The sequence below is a fragment of the Muscardinus avellanarius genome, assembly GCF_963383645.1.
Source record: "Muscardinus avellanarius genome assembly, chromosome: 3".
NCBI classification, from domain to species: domain Eukaryota; kingdom Metazoa; phylum Chordata; class Mammalia; order Rodentia; family Gliridae; genus Muscardinus; species Muscardinus avellanarius.
Window position 1 is genome coordinate 10,478,333 of NC_137788.1, and position 17,442 is coordinate 10,495,774.

A 17,442-nucleotide genomic window follows, 5' to 3' on the forward strand; every position below is an offset into this window, starting at 1 on the left:
GAGTGAACTGACCTGTGCCCCCTGCCGACCTCCATGAAGGAAACTAAAAGACAGTGTTGTTAAGCGAAGCAACAACAATTTATATCTCAAAGTACAGCCCATGTGCTCTGCGGACTCCAAGTGCAGGCACGTGCAGAAGCCATGCACACAGGCCCGCGCGTGTGCACACCGCCACACCCACTCACCCTTGTGGCACTTGTCAGGTTCCTTGTTCTGAGCCCCGGAGGCTCTTTTCCTCCTCAGAATGAATCCATTTTTAATTGTGTATTGTATATTTTTGCTATGGTATATGTCCGATGAGGGCAGGCACCAGGTCCGTTGGATGCTGTGTTCTCTAGAGCCTGACACACAGCCAGACACACACAGTATACTCTCGGTATCTCCAAGTCCCACATACACAGATTTAACCAACCACGAGTTGACAATATTCAGGGAAAAAATTTTCATCTTTACTGGAAATGTGCAGGCTTTTTTCCTTGTCATTATTCTCCAAACAGTCTATACATCCTCCCAGACGATTTTTTTTTTTTTTTTTTAATTTAGAAACAGGGTCTCGTTGTGTTGCTGGGAGTCGCTCTGCATTGCTGAAGCTGGTCTCGAACCTGCGATCCTCTTGCCTCGGCCTCCGAGGCTCTGTGCCTTTTTATACAAGAGACTTGAACATGCAAAGATTTCGGTACCCATGACCTGGAGCCAGTCCTCCGGGGATGCTGAGGGTTGACTTTCGGGTGCTCAGCTGATGAGTAACAATGTGAACTCAGTTCTCTTCCTGTGTGGATGAGAAGGCTTGCTCCCCTTCAGAGTCCCCAGGACATCATTTCTTAATGGCAGGGTGCATGTGCAGAGTTGGAGATCTGAGTCTCAGAGAGGACTAGGTTAAATTTAGAACATGTCGCTTCCTCTGGCTCATTTTAGGAAGCTTCCACCTAAAAAGATGAAATTTAAAAATATTTGTGATGCTTAAAGGGCGCCCCCTGCAGCTCAGCATAGGCCTGTCTGAGCAGTTCCCTCTCCTTGGGAAGCCCACCCATCTTTTGTCTCTCTGGCTCACCACCTTATCCACAGTGTCTACACTGACTAGGCAGCCGTGAGTTATCAAATAAATGGGAGACGCTGGGCGTGGTGGCGCGTGCTTGTAATCCCCGCGCTTGGGAGGCTGAGACAGGAGGATCACGCAGGTTCGAAGCCAGCCTCAGCTACTTAGTGAGGCTCTCAGCCACTTAGTGAGACCTTGTTTCCAAATAAAGTATAAAATAGGTCTGGGAGTGTAGCCTGGAGGTAGAAAAGCTCCTGGGTTCCATCCCCGGTACCACACACACAAAAAAAGAAATATGTTTGGGGTACATGACAAATCGCCTCCTCTTTGGAGTTCACACTGCCTGGCCACATATTAAATGCCTAGGGGCCCTGCAGAGTCATAAGACAAACTGTGGGCACATGGCTTGGGCTTCAGGCCTGGCTCCCGTCAGCTGTGCCTCTCAGGCAAGCTGCCTTCCCTCTCTGTGGCTTGGTTCCTCCTGTGAAATACAGGAGTACGCATCTCCTAAAAGTCTCGTGAGGACTACACTCATCGTGTCAAATGCTTGGCATATCATAAGCAGAAGTGTTAACTGCTATACTGCAGATAATCATGGGGACTCGGGCATCTGGGGACCAGTGTTGCAAATGCTGGGGACACGAGGAGGGTTTGCATCCTGCTCTGCCTGGCTGTCAACCCTGAGCTCCCTGGGTGGAGCCTGAGCCCACTGAATGGGCAGTTGACCTCCCAGACAGGGGGCAGGATCTGTGGAGGTATCCCATGTCTGAGGATGGCGGGAGGGCTGGGGAGGAGGCACCTGAGCAGGCTCCGCCTCCAGTCCCCATGCATGCTACGGGGCCAGCCAGGGTGCCCTTGCCTTGGGCAGCAGCGTCTCCCTGTCACCTACTGCCTGTTCACACACACAGCAAGCCTGCCCTTCCCAGGGCAGTACCAGCCCTGTGTCTGGCAGCTCCGCCTCCTGAGATGGGCCGCTGGATGCCTTGGGTAGCAGGGGAGCCACCCGCAGAGGCTCCCACCGGCCTACATTGGGGAGGAGCAGAGAGCCCTGCCAAGAGCAGCATCATTAGCATCCATAGGCCTGCACCTATGGGTGCCTGGGACACCACGTTCTAGAAACCCCAGCACCAGGGCAGGTACCACTCAAGGCCTCGGAGACCCTGCCTGCCATCCAGCAACTTCAAAGCCATGAAGGTCCAGCTCTTCTGGGTCTGTGGAATTGACCTTACGTCTTTTAACTTCTTTGGCCTTGTGTGTGTGTGTGTGTGTGTGGAGTTGACCTTACTTTGGCCTCAATTGTGTGTGTGTGTGTGTGTGGGGGGGTATTGGGGATGGAACCCAAGTGCATTCGACCTCTGACATACGCCCCAGCCTTTTTTATCTTTTCTGAAATAGGATCTCGCTAAGTTGCTGAGGTTGGCCTCAAGCCTCAGCGGTCCTATCTCTGCCTCCCAAGTTACTGGGATTACAGGCATGCGCCACCAGGCAGGCTTGGCCACGATCGTCATTAAAAGATGGAGCCGGCCGGGCCTGGTGGCGCACGCTTGTAATCCCCGCGCTTGGAGGCTGAGACAGGAGGATCGCACGGGTTCGAAGCCAGCCTCAGCTGCTTAGTGAGGCTCTCAGCAACTTAGTGAGACCCTGTTTCCAAATAAAATATAAAAAAAGGTCTGGGAATATAGCCCGGAGGTAGAAAGCCTCTGGGTCCCACCCCCAGTACCACCAAAATAAATAAATAAATAAATAAATAAATAAATAAATAAATAAATAAAATAAAAGATGGAGCCGTGGGCTGGGACTGGGGCTCAGTGGTAAAGCGCTTGCCTAGATCCCCAGCACTGAAAAAAAAAAAAAAAAGTAGCCTGGTTATAGTTTAGTCTTCATGTCCTTGTAGAATTTAGCCATTTCAGGAGCTTTCCTGTCAGATGTCCTAGAAAACCATCCGTCTCTTGCCTGTCCCAAGCTGGGAATCTGCTTTTCCTCCTTCCATCATTCCTGACACACTTGTATCTGGGCGTTTTCCCGGCTTCTCTCCTCTCCAGTTCTTAGAGTCAGTTTCCTTTGAGTCCACGGCAGGGCAGGAGGGACGGGATTTGAGGCGTGCTGGACCGGTAGCTGCAGGAGTGGGGGCCGGGAAGCCCGGCCGGGGCTCCTCTGCCCCTCTGCCCGCCTGAGGGGCCGTGGCGTGCTTTCCTCGGGCGGCATCCTGGGCTCAAAGCCCTGCCTGAGCGGGGTGGGGAGGGTCTGTCGAGGCCCGAGGGCTGCGGACCTGGGTTCACAAAATTGTAAACATCGGGGACCCGACCAGGTCCCGTGGCTTGGGTGGGACTGAGGCCAAGGGTGAAGGTGGGCGGGAGCCGGGTCCTCCAAGGACCTCCTTGGAGGACCGGCCCTTGAGCGATGGGGCAGGCGCACTGGGGGGTCGAGCTGCAGCAGAAGCCTGGTTCCAGTTTGCTGTTCATGGGCTCCAGTGGCATTCCCTCAGCACCCCTGTGCCAGCTGTGATGGTAGCTCTGTAGCCCAGAAGTGAACGGACTCAGACTGCCCCCCAGGGGCTCCCCACCCAGCGGGGCAGTTAGAGAGGGCCAAGGTCCCCGACTGGGGGGTGGCGCCCAGAAGGCCACGCACCTCCTGCAGTTCCTTTCCCATGTCTCATGGAACTTCAGCCACCCTGCCTCCCACCCCGAATAAGCCACCAGGCGGTCTTGACCCCTCCCCTTTCCCCCAGAACCACGGGGTGTTTGCACCCCAGGGTGGGCTCGGTTTCCTCATCTGGAAGCCAGGTCTCCTGGCACCTTCAGGTCCTGGCAGGAGGGGAGGTGGCCTTGGAGGGTTTCCCCGCTGGCAACAGCTGGCTGTGGCCGATGCCACCGTGGGCCGGGCGGCCGGGCCAGCATTCCTGTTAACTGAGTCAGGTGTGACGAGTTCATCACATGCTGCGGATTGCGAATTCAGGCCAAACGGGTCTGGGGAACTCGTGGCCTCCGAAGACCTCAGGGCCTGGTCTGGAAGCCCACAAGGCAGAGACATGCTGGGATTCCAGGTGTGGAGAGGCCAAGGAGCCTGCTGGGCCCCCGCAGCCTCGGGGCTGCGGAGAAGGAAGAGTTTGGAATGCCTGCTGAGGGGTGGGCTGTGACCTCAGATGAGTCAGTCTCTCTGTTCTGCTGGGAACAGCCTTTAAAAGGGCACCATAAGCCGGGTGTGGTAGCACACACCTTCAATCCCAGTACTTGGGAGGCTGAGATGGGAGGACCGCAGGTTCGAGGCCAGCCTCGGCTACTTAGCAAGGCCCTCTGCAACTTAGTGAAACCCTGTTTCAAAATAAAAAATAAAATAGGGCTGGGGGGTGTGGTTCAGAGGTATTAATGCCCCTGGGTTCAATGCCAGGTACCCACCCCACCCCAAACACAAACGCATGCTAACCCTTTCACAGGGTTAGGGGGGCAGTAAATGAAGATACCATATTAGCTCTACCACCCCCGCCCCCGGGCAGTGTCGCTGGGGATGCAGAGGCCTCAGCTGCCCTGGCTTGAAAGAAACTCCACGACTTCGGGCTGTTATTTCAGACCTTCACCCCTGTCCCCCAGAGCCACCTGCCTTTCCCCCTCTCCGCCCAACCACGAGGCACCAGCCCCTCGGGCTAGACAGGCCTGCCCAGCCCCCAGGGGGGGCAACAGGAGGTGTAGCTCAGAGGTAGAATGGCCCGGGCATTGCCCGGTATCAAGCGCAGAGGGGGGGCTTGATGGCGAGGCTCTGCTCCCCAGTTGGGGGAAGAGGGCTCCGTGACCCTCCCTGCCGGGCCCCATGGGAGTCCTGCAGCCGCAGCAGCCCCGCAGCCCCCGCTCTGACCCGGGGAAGGCCCGTTTGGTTTCACAGGGCGCTCTTTGAGAGAGAGAGAGACATCTTCTCAGAGCTGTCAGCATTTCTCTTTCTCTACGAAAATTCTCCTTGTGGCATGAAGTTAGCCACTCGCTTCGTGGCCGGGTGTCCTTTGCCCGCTGAATGCTTCTGTATTATTAGTATGTCTTTGGTCTTTTGTTTTGTGCTGCGTTGTTTTTCCCCTTGAGCTCATCTCGGTCTCAGCCAGAGAGAGAGGCTGGGGGGCTGCTGTGACGTCACCCGTGCCCCAGCCTGAGCCCCTGGGCTTGAGCACTGGGGAACCCGCGGGCAGGCAGGACCCATCCTGGCTGGCTCACGGGCAAGGCGCACCTTAGTGACCCTGGGTCCTTGTGTCCTCGTCCTCGTCTTCCTCTTCCTCCTCCTCCTCCTCCTCCTCCTCCTCCTCCTCCTCCTCCTTCTCCTCCTCCTCCTTCTCCTCCTCCTCCTCCTCCTACTCCTCCTCCTCCTTCTCCTCCTCCTCCTTCTCCTCCTCCTCCTCCTCCTACTCCTCCTCCTCCTTCTCCTCCTCCTCCTCCTCCTCCTCCTCCTCCTCCTCCTTCTCCTCCTCCTCCTTCTCCTCCTCCTCCTCCTCCTACTCCTCCTCCTTCTCTTCCTCCTCCTCCTCCTCCTCCTCCTCGTTGTCCTCTCCTCCTCCTCCTTCTCTTCCTCCTCCTCCTCCTTCTCTTTCTTCTCCTCCTCCTCCTCCTCCTCCTCCTCCTCCTTCTCTTCCTCCTCCTCCTCCTCCTCCTCCTTCTCTTCCTCCTCCTCCTCCTCCTCCTCCTCCTTCTCTTCCTCCTCCTCCTCCTCCTCCTCCTCCTCCTCCTCGTTGTCCTCTCCTCCTTCTCTTCCTCCTCCTCCTCCTCCTCCTCCTCCTCCTCCTTTTCATTCTCTCTCTCTCTCTTTTGGTGGGCCTGGGGCTGGACCCCAGGGGCACTGCCCCTCCGAGCCCCCCCAGCCCTGTTTGATTTTTCTCCTCCAGGGTCTCCCTAAGCTGCTGAGAGTCTCAGTAAGTAGCTAGAGCTGGCCTCGAACCCGTGACCCTCCCGCCCCAGCCTCCCAAGCACTGATTACAAACTTGCGCCACCACACGCACCTGGCTTTTCCTCCTCCTTCCCCCCCACTCTGGCCGGCTGTCTCTGTTTCAGTTTCTCGTGCGTATTTTATTGCATCTGGATCTGTCCTTGAGCAGAAGCCCCTGGGGGCTGAAGAACAGGGTGTCCGGGGAGAGGGAGGCGAGGAGTCCTGGCCTCCCCTGGCCTCTGCCTCCCTCTCAAACAGCCTTTTCCTCTCCAGGCCGCCCGGTCAGTAAAACCACTCCGAGGGTAAAGAACTCTATGACCCACCGATCCTCCGCAGGCAAAGCGCCTGGCACCCAGCAGGCACCAGTCACCCAGCAAATATTTAACCTCGGCCTCCCTCGGCCTCCCGCGTGGCAGTCAGTGGCGTAGGAAGGAGCCGGGGACACAGCGGGCACCCCACGGCCTCCGCGGCGCCCGCCTGGAGCCTCAGGGACAGACAGTAAACTCCAGAGAAAACAGTGTATGCAGAGAGTGATAAACTCGGCCAGGAAAATAAAGGAGACTGGAGATGGGGCGTTCCAGGGCGGGGACCCAGACTTTCCCACCCCGCGGTGGGCTCGGGTCTGGGCACGTGATCGCCTGGGGAGGGCGCTTTCCTGGCAGATCCAAGCGCTGTGCCAAGTCCCCGAGGCAGGATGGGGCCTCGGGGAACAAATGAAAAGAATGAAGCTCCCTGTGGACGTCGGGGTGGAGCAGACGCTGCCTGGTACAAGGAGCCCGGCTCACGGCTCCGAGCCGCCCGGAGCTGCCTGCGCTCCGCTCTCCTCCGCACGGTACAGATTGCGGGTGGGCCTCTGGTTTCTGGTTCCACTTCAGGGAAGGCAGAGCCGTGCAGTCTGCAAGCAGGCATGTCACCCCGAGCCAAGACTGCAGAGCAGGCCCCCTTCAAACATCTCCCCGCTTTTTTTTTTTTTTTTTTTTTTTCAGTACTGGGGATGGAACCCAGGGGCATTCTACCTCTGAGCTATACTCCCCAGCCCTGTTTTTTATTCTTTATTTTGAAACAGGGTCTCACTGAGTTGCAAAGGGCCTCACTAAGTAACTGAGGCTGTCCGCAAACCAGGATCCTCCTGTCTCAGCCTCCGGAATGCTGGGATTACAAGAATGCACCAGGATGCCCCGCTAACATCTCCCATTTTTAAAAGTTCAACCACTTTGTATGAAAATCTTTTTTTTTTTTTTTTTTTTTTTTGGTGGTACTGGAGATTGAACCCAGGGGCATTCTACCTCTGAGCTATACCCCCAAGTCCTATTTTATTTTTATTTATTTTGAAATAGGGTCTTTACTGAATTAGAGAGGGCTTCACTAAGATGCTGAGGCTGGCCGTGGACCGACAATCCTCCGGTTCCAGCCTCCCAAGTACTGGGATTTTACAAGCATGAGCCACTATTATTTTTTATTTTGAAACTAATCTCACTAGGTTGCTGAGGACCTCACTAAGTTGCTGAGGCTGGCCTCGAACCTGCAATCCTCCTATCTCAGCCTCCCAAATACTAGGATTACAGGTGTACACTACTATGCCCAGTTTGTATGAAAATCTCAGTGTAATGCTAGGCTTCTGACTTCCTAAAACCAGTTGCTACTGATCTTGCTGGACTCATTCTTGAGGCCTTGGGTTGAGGATTTTGAGCGTATTTGTTGAGGATTTTGAGTGCATTTGTATTACCAGGCATCATGGAGGGATGTCTGTGGGAGCCCAGTAAATTGCTCTTCTCTCCCCCGAAACTAAGCGAGTGCAGACTTCTTGGTGTCTGAGAGAGCCGTATAGCAAGAATATCATGGATGGAGTCTGGAATCGCACATTTCCGGATTCATTGAAGTTTTGTGGGCATACAGTTTATTTACTCAAGTTAGGTGCTAAGGATACAATGCTGTAGCAAGGCCTGGTGGCACAGTGCCGGTAATCCTAGTACTTGGGAGGCTGAGACAGGAGGATCACAGGTTTGAGGCCAGCCTCAACAACTTATTTGAGACCTACTTCAAAATGAAAAATAAAGAGGGCTGGAGGTGTAGCTTGGAGGTAGAAAGCCCCTGGGTTCAAACACCATTACAGAAAGAAAGGAAAAGAAAAGAGAAAGAAAAAAATGATACAATGATGAGCTAAACCCAACCCAGTTCTGTCGTCCTAGACCGCATGGTTGGCTGGGAGACCCACGTTCATCCGACAGTCACAGATACCAGGAGGCTACGCGGGAAGGACCGGATGCTACAAGACTCTGACCCAGGCTCTTGCCTCAGGAGGGTGGCCAGGGCGTCCTCCCAGAGCAGTGGCTGGAGCTTAAAAGCACGGATGCCCAGTCCCACCCCAGAGGTTTGCTTATTTGTTTATTTATTATCATACTGGGGATCGAACCCAGGGGCATCCAACTTTTGAGCTACATCCCCTGCTCTTTTTAAAAATTTTATTTATATTTTATTCTTTTTTTTTTTTTTGGTGGTGCTGGGGGTGGAACCCAGAGCCTTTCTACCTCCGGGCTATACTCCCAGATCTATTTTTTACACTTTATTTGGAAACAGGGTCTCACTAAGTTGCCGAGAGCCTCACTAAGTAGCCGAGGCTGGCTTCGAACCTGCACGGTCCTCCTGTCTCAGCCTCCCAAGCGCGGGGATCACAAGCGTGCGCCACCACGCCCGGCTTAAATTTTATTTTGAAACAGGGCCTTGCTAGGTTGCTGAGGCTGGCCTCGAGCCCATAATCCTCATGTCTCAGCCTCCCAAATACTGGGACTATAGGTCTCTGCTACTGCGCCCAGCGCTCCCCACACCCCAGAGATTCTGATGTCCTGGCCTCTGGTGCAGCCCAAGGCCTCTCTGGTAAATCTTGCGATGAAGACGACCCGAGAAGGGTCCCTCCAGTCAGGTTAGCTGGAGTAATAAATAAGCTCCAGAGAAGAAGGTGGCCCGAGGTGAGCAGCAACCTACACGTGAAGGAACCAGGACCATCCTGGAAGTCATGGGGCCCAGCCAAGAAAGAGCCTGCAGGATGCCAGGGAGGGCCGGCTCCCCAGGGGTGGAGGACGGAGGAGGGGGAACCAGACGGAGCAGGTGACAGTGGGGGCCTCGGGCACAGAGTGCCACTGGCCAAGAAAAGGAGCATTGTGCGCACGCACGTGTGTGTGTGTGTGCGCTTGTGTGTGCACACGGGTATGTGTCAATCAGAAGTCTGGATCGGGATCTGAATTTAAGGGGCTCTGCAGATGTTCCAGATGCTAATTTCATGTGGGCATGTAAATTAAATGGTGCCTGGTGGCTGGGTCCGAGCGCAGAGGCTGGCAGGGGAGCAGGCCCGGGTGCTGGGGGTCGGGGCGGGAGCCCAGGCCGGGTGGCCCGCCTAGGGAGGGAGTGTCCTCCTGCCGAGAGCTGACAGCCAGGGTCCGAGCCCGCCTGCAGAGCTGATCTCATGACTTCAGGTGGGTCGGTCGTCTTGGTCTGCGCGGGCTGCCAGCACAAAATGCCAAACACTGGTTGACTTAAAGGACAGAAGGAACTTTGACGGTGGAGGCGGGAAGCCTTGAACCTCTCTCTGCAGCTTGTCTCCCCGTCCCTCTTGCTGAGGACGAAGCCCAGGCGCACACAAGACCTTGGGTGGAGTGCGGCCCGCCTGTGGCCTGGCACCTGGCCTTTCTTCCCCCTTGAAATGGCTTCCCTTCCCTTTCTGGGGACCTGTGTGATGTCACAGCTATACACTCGGTATCTGATTCGGTCCAACAGCTCTTTTCTTTCTCTTCTGTGCATTTTGCTATTTCTAATCGGCCACGGACTTGGAAGGCATCGGCCGCAGTCTTTTGAATTGGGTGCCACTAACGTCAGAGCGGCAGGGAGCTTGGGTTGTGTGTGGCTGCGCGCTCACCCAGCGCCTGTGAGCGGCCAGCCTCACCGCCTTCGCAGAATCCGTGGGCCTCGGTCACAGACCAGCGAGTTTTTCTGGCTCTTCTGGGGATGGTGAAGGAAGGCATAGGGGCTATTGGAAAGGGAGTGCTGACTTGTTAGAAATCAGTAATCCTGTCATCACTGGCACCTGCGGGAAGCAGCCTATGACTGTGCTTGTCCTGGCTGCGGACATCATGCATGCCTAACTGGGAGCGATGCTGGGGGCACTGTGAGGGGCCTGGCCCCTAAAACACCGACTCTACTGTGTGTGTGTTGTGGGCTCGGCCCAGGAACGGTGTGTGATCCTGTAACAGCATTGTCCTTCAGGGGTGCCAAGGAGAGGCATCTTACCTATCCACTTTATTTTATTTATTTTTTTATGGTACTGGGCATTGATCCCAGAAACATTCTACCTCTTAGCCACACCCCCGGCCCCTATTTGATTTTTTTTTATTTGAAACAGGTTTTCGCTAAGTTGTTGAGGCTGGCCTCGAACCTGTGATCCTTCTGTCTCAACCTCCCAAAGTACTGAGATGGCAGCACCTGCCCATTTTAGAATTCCCCTTGTGATTTCTTTCGTCCACTCTTCCATCCTCTCCAGCTCCCCAGCATTGGCGGCCTCCGCCCCATCCCTTTCATCCTCCGTGCATGCCGCCATCCACCCCGCCAGTCCTGCCCGCCCTGTGCCGGGCGCTCGGGATTCAGCAGCGAGCAGGACTCAGTCCCACCCTCAGGGAGGCCTGTCTTTGAGACCGTCAGTGAAGACATAAACAGCCCAACCGGTGAGGGGCTTGCTATAAGTGAGAAAACCAGAAGGGACATAGGAAGAAAAAACACAGAGTGTCCTGGTGGCCGGGTTAGGCAGGTTGGGGAGGCCACGCAAGGAGGACAGGCAGAGGCTGACCTAGAGGAAGCGCGTGGGGAAAGGCGCAGAGGTGTGAGGAGCCGGGCCTGGCTGAGAAGCAGACACGGCCCACAGGGCGAGGAGGGAGCCCAGGGCCACAGGCAGGGCGCGCTGGGTCCTAACTGTGCTGAGGCCCTGGCAGTGATGGGTCTAGGGTCATGCCTGGCGGTTTCCGTGAGGCCTCTTGTTGGGGCCCACTCGGCAGGACCGAGGTGGCACCCAGGCTTGTTGCCAGCATGGACTCAAGATGGCGCCTGGGCTTGCAGCCAAGTCACGAGGCTCACGAGGCTGGCGGTGCCCTGAGCCTGCGCAGTGAGCCCTATCAGGCGCCTTACGGATAATTAGCGACGCAACGCCTCGTGCTACCACCTGCCCGCCCAGGAGAAGGTTAAAAAGCGCGCATGCCCTAGCGGGGGAGAGCTAAGGGAGGAGAAGGAGCTAAGAGGGTTGGTGGACAGGAAGAGCGGTTCCTTGGCGGACTGCTCCGGGCTCCGAGCTGGGACGGACATGTTCACAAAGCCACCACTGTGACCGGTGTGTGCTGCAGCAGAGACGTAGAGTGCCACGGAGGAGGGTTGGTGGAGTGATGAGGGAGGAGATAGAAGACTGATGTTGTTTTTACCTGAGAGGGCGTTGAGAGAGCATTGAAACTGGGGTAATAAAACTGCTTGAGGAAGATCGTGTAAGAGTCGTCACTGCGCACGACAGCCTCTCTTGTTTGATGGGGATGGAGTGAGGGGGAGAGCGGCAGTTGGAGAGCCCTGGACTTGCTGCTGCCCCGCCCCTGCAGAAGATGCTGAGGTCCCGGTCCTGCGGGTGGCAGTGGGGACAGAGAGGTGCATGGGCCTGGAGGTACAGCCCAGGGCCTCTGAGGTTGACTAGCTGGGGCTGAGGCACGGGGTGGCTCCTACTGTATACACGGTGCAAACTATTGGAGTTAGATGGTGTCGAAGCACACGGTCAATTGGAAACCGGAAATGGAGCAGCCGCCAAAGACAAAGAAAAGACCCTTAGGAGGGTCACGGTTCGAGGACAGCCTCAGCTACTTAGTGAGGCCCTTTGCAACTCAGTGAGACCCTGTTTCAAAATATAAAGAATAGAAAATAGGGCTGAGGATGTAGCTCGGAGGTAGAATGCACCTGGGCTTCATCCTCAGCACCACACACACACACACACAAAAAGATAAGGCTGTTAGGATCTGGTCGTGACTACTACGTTTGTGGAGACATCTGCTAGATGTGGAGTGGGCATCCCGCGTGAGCTGGTGGGTGGAGGACGCTGGGCCACGCTGGGCCGCTCGGCTGTGTTCAAGTTGAGAAGACCTGGTGTGTCTCGGGCCCCACATGGGGCTTGGCCCAAAAGTCCGACCCAACACTGCAGCTCAGAAGCCCCCTGGATGCTCAGCCCTGGTGGAACAGCCAGGGCCCGGGCTCGGCGCCTGCACCCAACACCAAGCTCCACATGGCCTCACACACAGACCCTCTGTCACGTGTACACTCTTCCCAGCAGGCAGAGCGCGCCCAGGCCTTCCCAGCCCTGCTCTGGGTGGGCCATCGCCTCCGGTTTACAAAGGAGGAAACAGGTTTGGAGGCCGAGAGGCCTGGAGTGACTTACCCCATGACACCTGGACAGCTGTCATGGCGGCTCAGTGCGTGTGCTCAAGGGACCTTTATTTTATATTTATTTATTTATTTTGTGGTGCTGGGGATGGAGCCCAGGGGTATTCTACCTCTGGGCTACACCCCCTGCCCTACTTTTTATTCTTTATTTTGAAACAGGGTCTCACTCAGTCGCGGAGGGCCTAAGTAGCCGAGGCTGTCTGCAAACAGCGATCCTCCTGTCTCAGCCTCCTGAATACTGGGATTACAGGCGTGTGCCACCACGCCCGGCTGACCTTTATTTTATTAATAATGGCCCTAATGGATAAGAGTAGTGATGCAGGGAATTCAGATCTGAAAAGAGGCTATGAAAGGCGCAAAGATTCCTAAGATATTTAGAAAAAGAGAGGGACCACATTTCCATAACTTTTTTTTTTACCATATATTGTCAAAAATATACCGCAGAGTGTCATAATTATTGAGGCATATTATTTGTCATTGTAAGCTCTTGCCGTACCTAACTTATAAATTATACTTTGTCATAAGTACGTTTGTATAGGAAAAACATAGTTTATGTGGAATTCCAAACTCTCTGGGGCTTGCAACACCCCCCGGGGTGGGGGTGCTCAGAACATGGCCGCCGTGGCTGAGGGAGGTCGACCCAGTGGCACCTTGGGCTGCGTGGCTTTCTGTTGTTGGGGTCCCTCTCGGGCACTGCAGGATTTTTAGTAGCTTCCCTAACCCTGCCCTGCGCACGTTATGTCTGAATCAACACCCCTCTCCTCCGCGGTGACAACCAAAAATACTTCCCAATGTGTCGGCCGTCGCCCCAGCTGAGATGCACTTTCTTTTGGTCTGACCCCATTCCCATCTCTTGCTCCCGCCGCGGAGCTGGCTCTGGCCAACACCTAGTGCAGAAGAGGCTCCTGGAGATATTTGCCCGGCCTCTTGCCTCTCCTGACCTGGCTGCTCGGCCCAGAGCCCTGCTCCCCCCCACGCTGTGTCTAGAGAGCCGGACAGTGACATCAAATGGGCCGCTCATGCCTCCGCTTCCCCATCTGAAGGCACAGACAGTAACAGTGCCCGCGGGGAGAGGGTGTCTGAAGACGGCAGGTGCATGTGAAAGGCTTAGCACCGTTTTGGGCACGTAGTGAGTGCCCAGACTCGACCAATACTTAATTTTGGGGCTGTGCTAGGCTGTGGTCATGGCAGCAACTAAGGCACAGGCCCTGACCTTGGGATCTCAGAGCTCCTGGGGAAGGCAGGGGCTTTATTCTGCAACTGCAATTCAGTGTAACAGGGGCCGGGATGAGGAGGTAAAAGGGGGCAGTGGAATCCTCCAGGGGGGCATCTCTCCCTGGAATTAAAGAAGGAAGGCTTCCTGGAGGAGGGGGTGCCATAGCTGGGACCCAAAAGATGTGTATGAGTTAGCTACGTGAAGGGAGGGGAGGGAGGGACAGAGTCTGGGTTGTCATTATTATTATAATTTATTTTGTGATACTAGGGATGGAACCCAGGGGCATTCTACCTCTGAGCTACACCACCAGCCTTCTTTTTTATTCTTTAATTTGAAACAGGGTCTCACTGAGTTGCAAAGGATCTATATAGCTGAGGCTGGCCATGAATTGCCGTCCTCCTGTCTCAGCCTCTCAAATGCTGGGATTATAAGTGTGTGCCACCACGCCCAGCTTCTTCTTCTTCTTCTTCTTCTTCTTCTTCTTCTTCTTCTTCTTCTTCTTCTTCTTCTTCTTCTTCTTCTCCTTATTATTATTATTATTATTTATTATTATTATATGTGGTTCTGAGGATTGAACTCAGGAGCATTCTACCTCCAAGCTACACCCCAAGTCCTGTTTTATTTTTTATTTGGAAACAGGGTCTTTGGGTTTTCTGAAAGTCTTACAAAATTACTAAGGCTGTTTTTGAACCGTGACCCTCCTTTCGTAGCCTCCCACATACTGGGATTATAGGTATAGGCCACCATGCCCAGCTCTTATCTAAATTTCAAATAAAGTTTTAAAAACTTTTCTGAAAAGACAAATCATACAGAATGGGCTATCATAAAAAGCAGCCAGCCGGGCGTGGCGGCGCACGCTTGTCATCCCCGCGCTTGGGAGGCGGAGACAGGAGGATCGCGCAGGTTCGAAGTCAGCCGCGCTGGCTTAAGAGACCCTGTTTCCAAATAAAAAAGTATAAAATAGGTCTGGGAGTGTAGCCCAGAGGTAGAAGGGCTTCCAGGAACCCCAGGACCACCAAAAATAAATAGATAGATAGATAGATAGATAGATAGATAAAGCAGCCAAAATGTTTCCAGGGTCCTGGGTCCACATCTCTGTGGGGAAGTCATATCCTCCCTCCAGATCCCAACAGGGAAGTGCTTGGCACACACGAGGTCTGAGACAGACGTCGTGCTCGTCAGCTTTTCTTTGCTTTGCCCAAAATTCCCGACACAAACAACGTAAACGAGGAAAGACTCATCTGACCCAGTTTCAGAGGCCGCGGTCCACGTTGCCTGGCCCCCTTGCTCTGGGCCTGCGGGGAGGCAGACATCACGGCGGCAGAGCATGTTTGAGCAGACCTGCCCTCTCAGGGAGAGAGACAGGAAGGGACCAGGGGCAGATGCGGTCCCCAGCTGTGCCCCTAGCAACCTGCTTTCTCTAGCCCTGACCTGCTTGCCTATAGTTTCCACCACCTGCAAGTAACTCAAATTGTTAATTCACACACCTGTAATCCCAGTACTTGGGAGGCTCAGACGGGAGGATAATTGACTCAAGGCCGGTCTCAGCAGCTTAGTGAGATCCTTGGGAACTTAGAGAGACTCTGTTTCAAAATAAAAAATAAAGACCCAGGAGTATGGCTCAGAGGTAGCTTACCCTCCCTAGGTTCATTCCTCAGCACCCACCCACCAAAAGAAAAAAAAGACAAAAAGACTAATCCCGTGAATGAATTAATCTGATGAGATTAGAGCCTTCGTGGTGATCCAGCCAATCGCTTCTCCAAACTCCACCTCTGAACATGGCTGCATTGGGACTAAACCTCAACACATGAGCCTTTGGGGACTGTCCAGATCCCAGTGATAACAGGTGTTGAGTGTGCAGGCTCACGGCGTGGCGGGGCCTGTCCCTCCTGGCCCCATGCAGCTGTCCGCGCACCTTGTCAACAATGACCTCTTGGACACTTTCTGTCTTAAGGGTGCTGGGCCCGGCATGAGCGAAGAAGAGGGAGCCAGGTGGGGAAACGGAGTCAGAGAGGAGTAAAGCTGTCATCTTGACACAGCAAGAGCTCCTTGCGCACACCTGGGTGGGGGAAACTGAGTCAGAGAGGAGTAAAGCTGTCTGTCGTCTTGACACAGCCAGAGTTCCTCACGGCGCACCTGCATGTCCACCGGGGTTGCAAAGACCTGTCATCTCATTGTGGCCTCTCAACTGAGCTGATGGGCACTTTTTCTTGTCCCAGCTTCTGTGATCAGTTCTCTGGGGGAAAGAGAGTGATGAATCAGACGTGGCAAGGTGCACACCGAAGGTCAAACCCACGTCCCGCGGGCTGAAGCCAGGCCCCTGGCCTCTAGGTGTCCAGGAAGCACCGTTCTACTTGGGCCCGGGAGGTGGTGGGAGCGCTCAGGACACCACCCGCCGGCCGGACTCCTGGTAACCGTGCCCGTTGTTCCTCTTCCCCTGCAGCTACAGCCTCCGCCTGGCATCCCGGTGCCCCCCTCCCACGGCCCCGTACATCACCCGGCAGTGCAGGAAGGTCAAGGCGTCCGCCGCGGCCCAGTTCCAAGGACCCTTCTTCAAAGAGTAGACGCTTCACCCACCCCCTGACAGGTAGGTGGCAGAGGCCCAGGCACCATCATGGTGGCTCTGAGAAATCAGGGTCTGGGCATGGGTGTGGGTGGGTGGGAAGGAGAGAGACAGGGTCACGTGGGAGGGACAGCTCGTCAAGCACCTGCGAGGCCGGCATCCAGGACGATGCTCGTCAAGCACCTGCGAGGCCGGCATCCAGGACGATGCTCGTCAAGCACCTGCGAGGCCGGCATCCAGGACGATGCTCGGCATCCAAGAGCACCGACCCTGGACCACCCAGGTTCAGACCCCAGCTCAGCCACACGCTTGGCAGAAGGACCACCAGTGACCTACTCTCCCCGAGCCTCGGGGTCCACATCTGTAAAACGAGGGCGACAATAGAAATGACTCAAGAGGATGATCCTGAGAATTATAAGCGTCAAAATTTTACAGAACACTTAGCTCACAGTCAGCACTTTTTAGGTCTGAGCTATCCTGACATTAACAACAATAACGATGATGTTGAGTACTTATACTTAGTACTCCACCGAAACCTTCAGAGGCTTTAACATAAGATTATGGAGTCCCTAGTCCCACATGGTATTTGAAAGTAAAAATAGTCCTAACTCATAAAATATAAAGTTTAGATTGCCACTGAACCAAAATAGTCCCTGTAGGTGTTCTTTTTTTTTCTTTCTTTCTTTTTTTTTTTTTTTTTTTTTTTTTGGTGGTACGGGGGTTCCTGGAAGCCCTTCTACCTCCAGGTTATACTCCCAGACCTATTTTTTTTTTTTTTTTTTTTTTTGGAAACAGGGTCTCTTATGCCAGCGAGGCTGGCTTCGAACCAGCACGATCCTCCTGTCTCCGCCTCCCAAGCGTGGGGATTACAAGTGTACGCCACCACGCCCGGCTTTTTCCTTTCTTATTTTATTTTTATTTCTTACAGTACTGGAGATGGAACCCAAAGGCATTCTACCTCTGAGCTACACCCCAGCCCTATTTTTTATTCTTTATTTTGAAACAGGGTCTCATTGAGTTGCAGAGGGCCTCACTAAGTAGCTGAGGCTGGCCTGCGACCCTCGTCTCAGCCTCCCAAGTACTGGGATTACATGCGTGCGCCACCATGCCCAGCTTCTGTAGGTTTTCTGATGGTGAAAACCTGGAGTCATAAGTTTTCTGATAACAATATGGAAGGTAGATTTGGGGGAGGGTGTCTGGGCTTCGCCAGCACTACAGTCAGGCTTGGACCTCTCTGTTGGTGACACAGCACAACTGTATTCATTGTGTCCTTGA

General features: G+C 54.5%; 1 protein-coding gene across 1 annotated transcript in view; it reads left to right on the top strand.

The window, feature by feature from the left end:
- The window catches only part of PRDM2 (PR/SET domain 2), a gene marked incomplete at both ends in the record, with an annotated part of 198,624 nt that extends 182,456 nt beyond the window's left edge, over nucleotides 1–16,168 (top strand). Inside the window, 1 exon segment of the mRNA XM_080691308.1 lies at nucleotides 16,048–16,168. Coding sequence (XP_080547434.1) covers nucleotides 16,048–16,168 — 121 coding nt within the window.
- Between the last annotated feature and the right edge of the window lie 1,274 nt (nucleotides 16,169–17,442).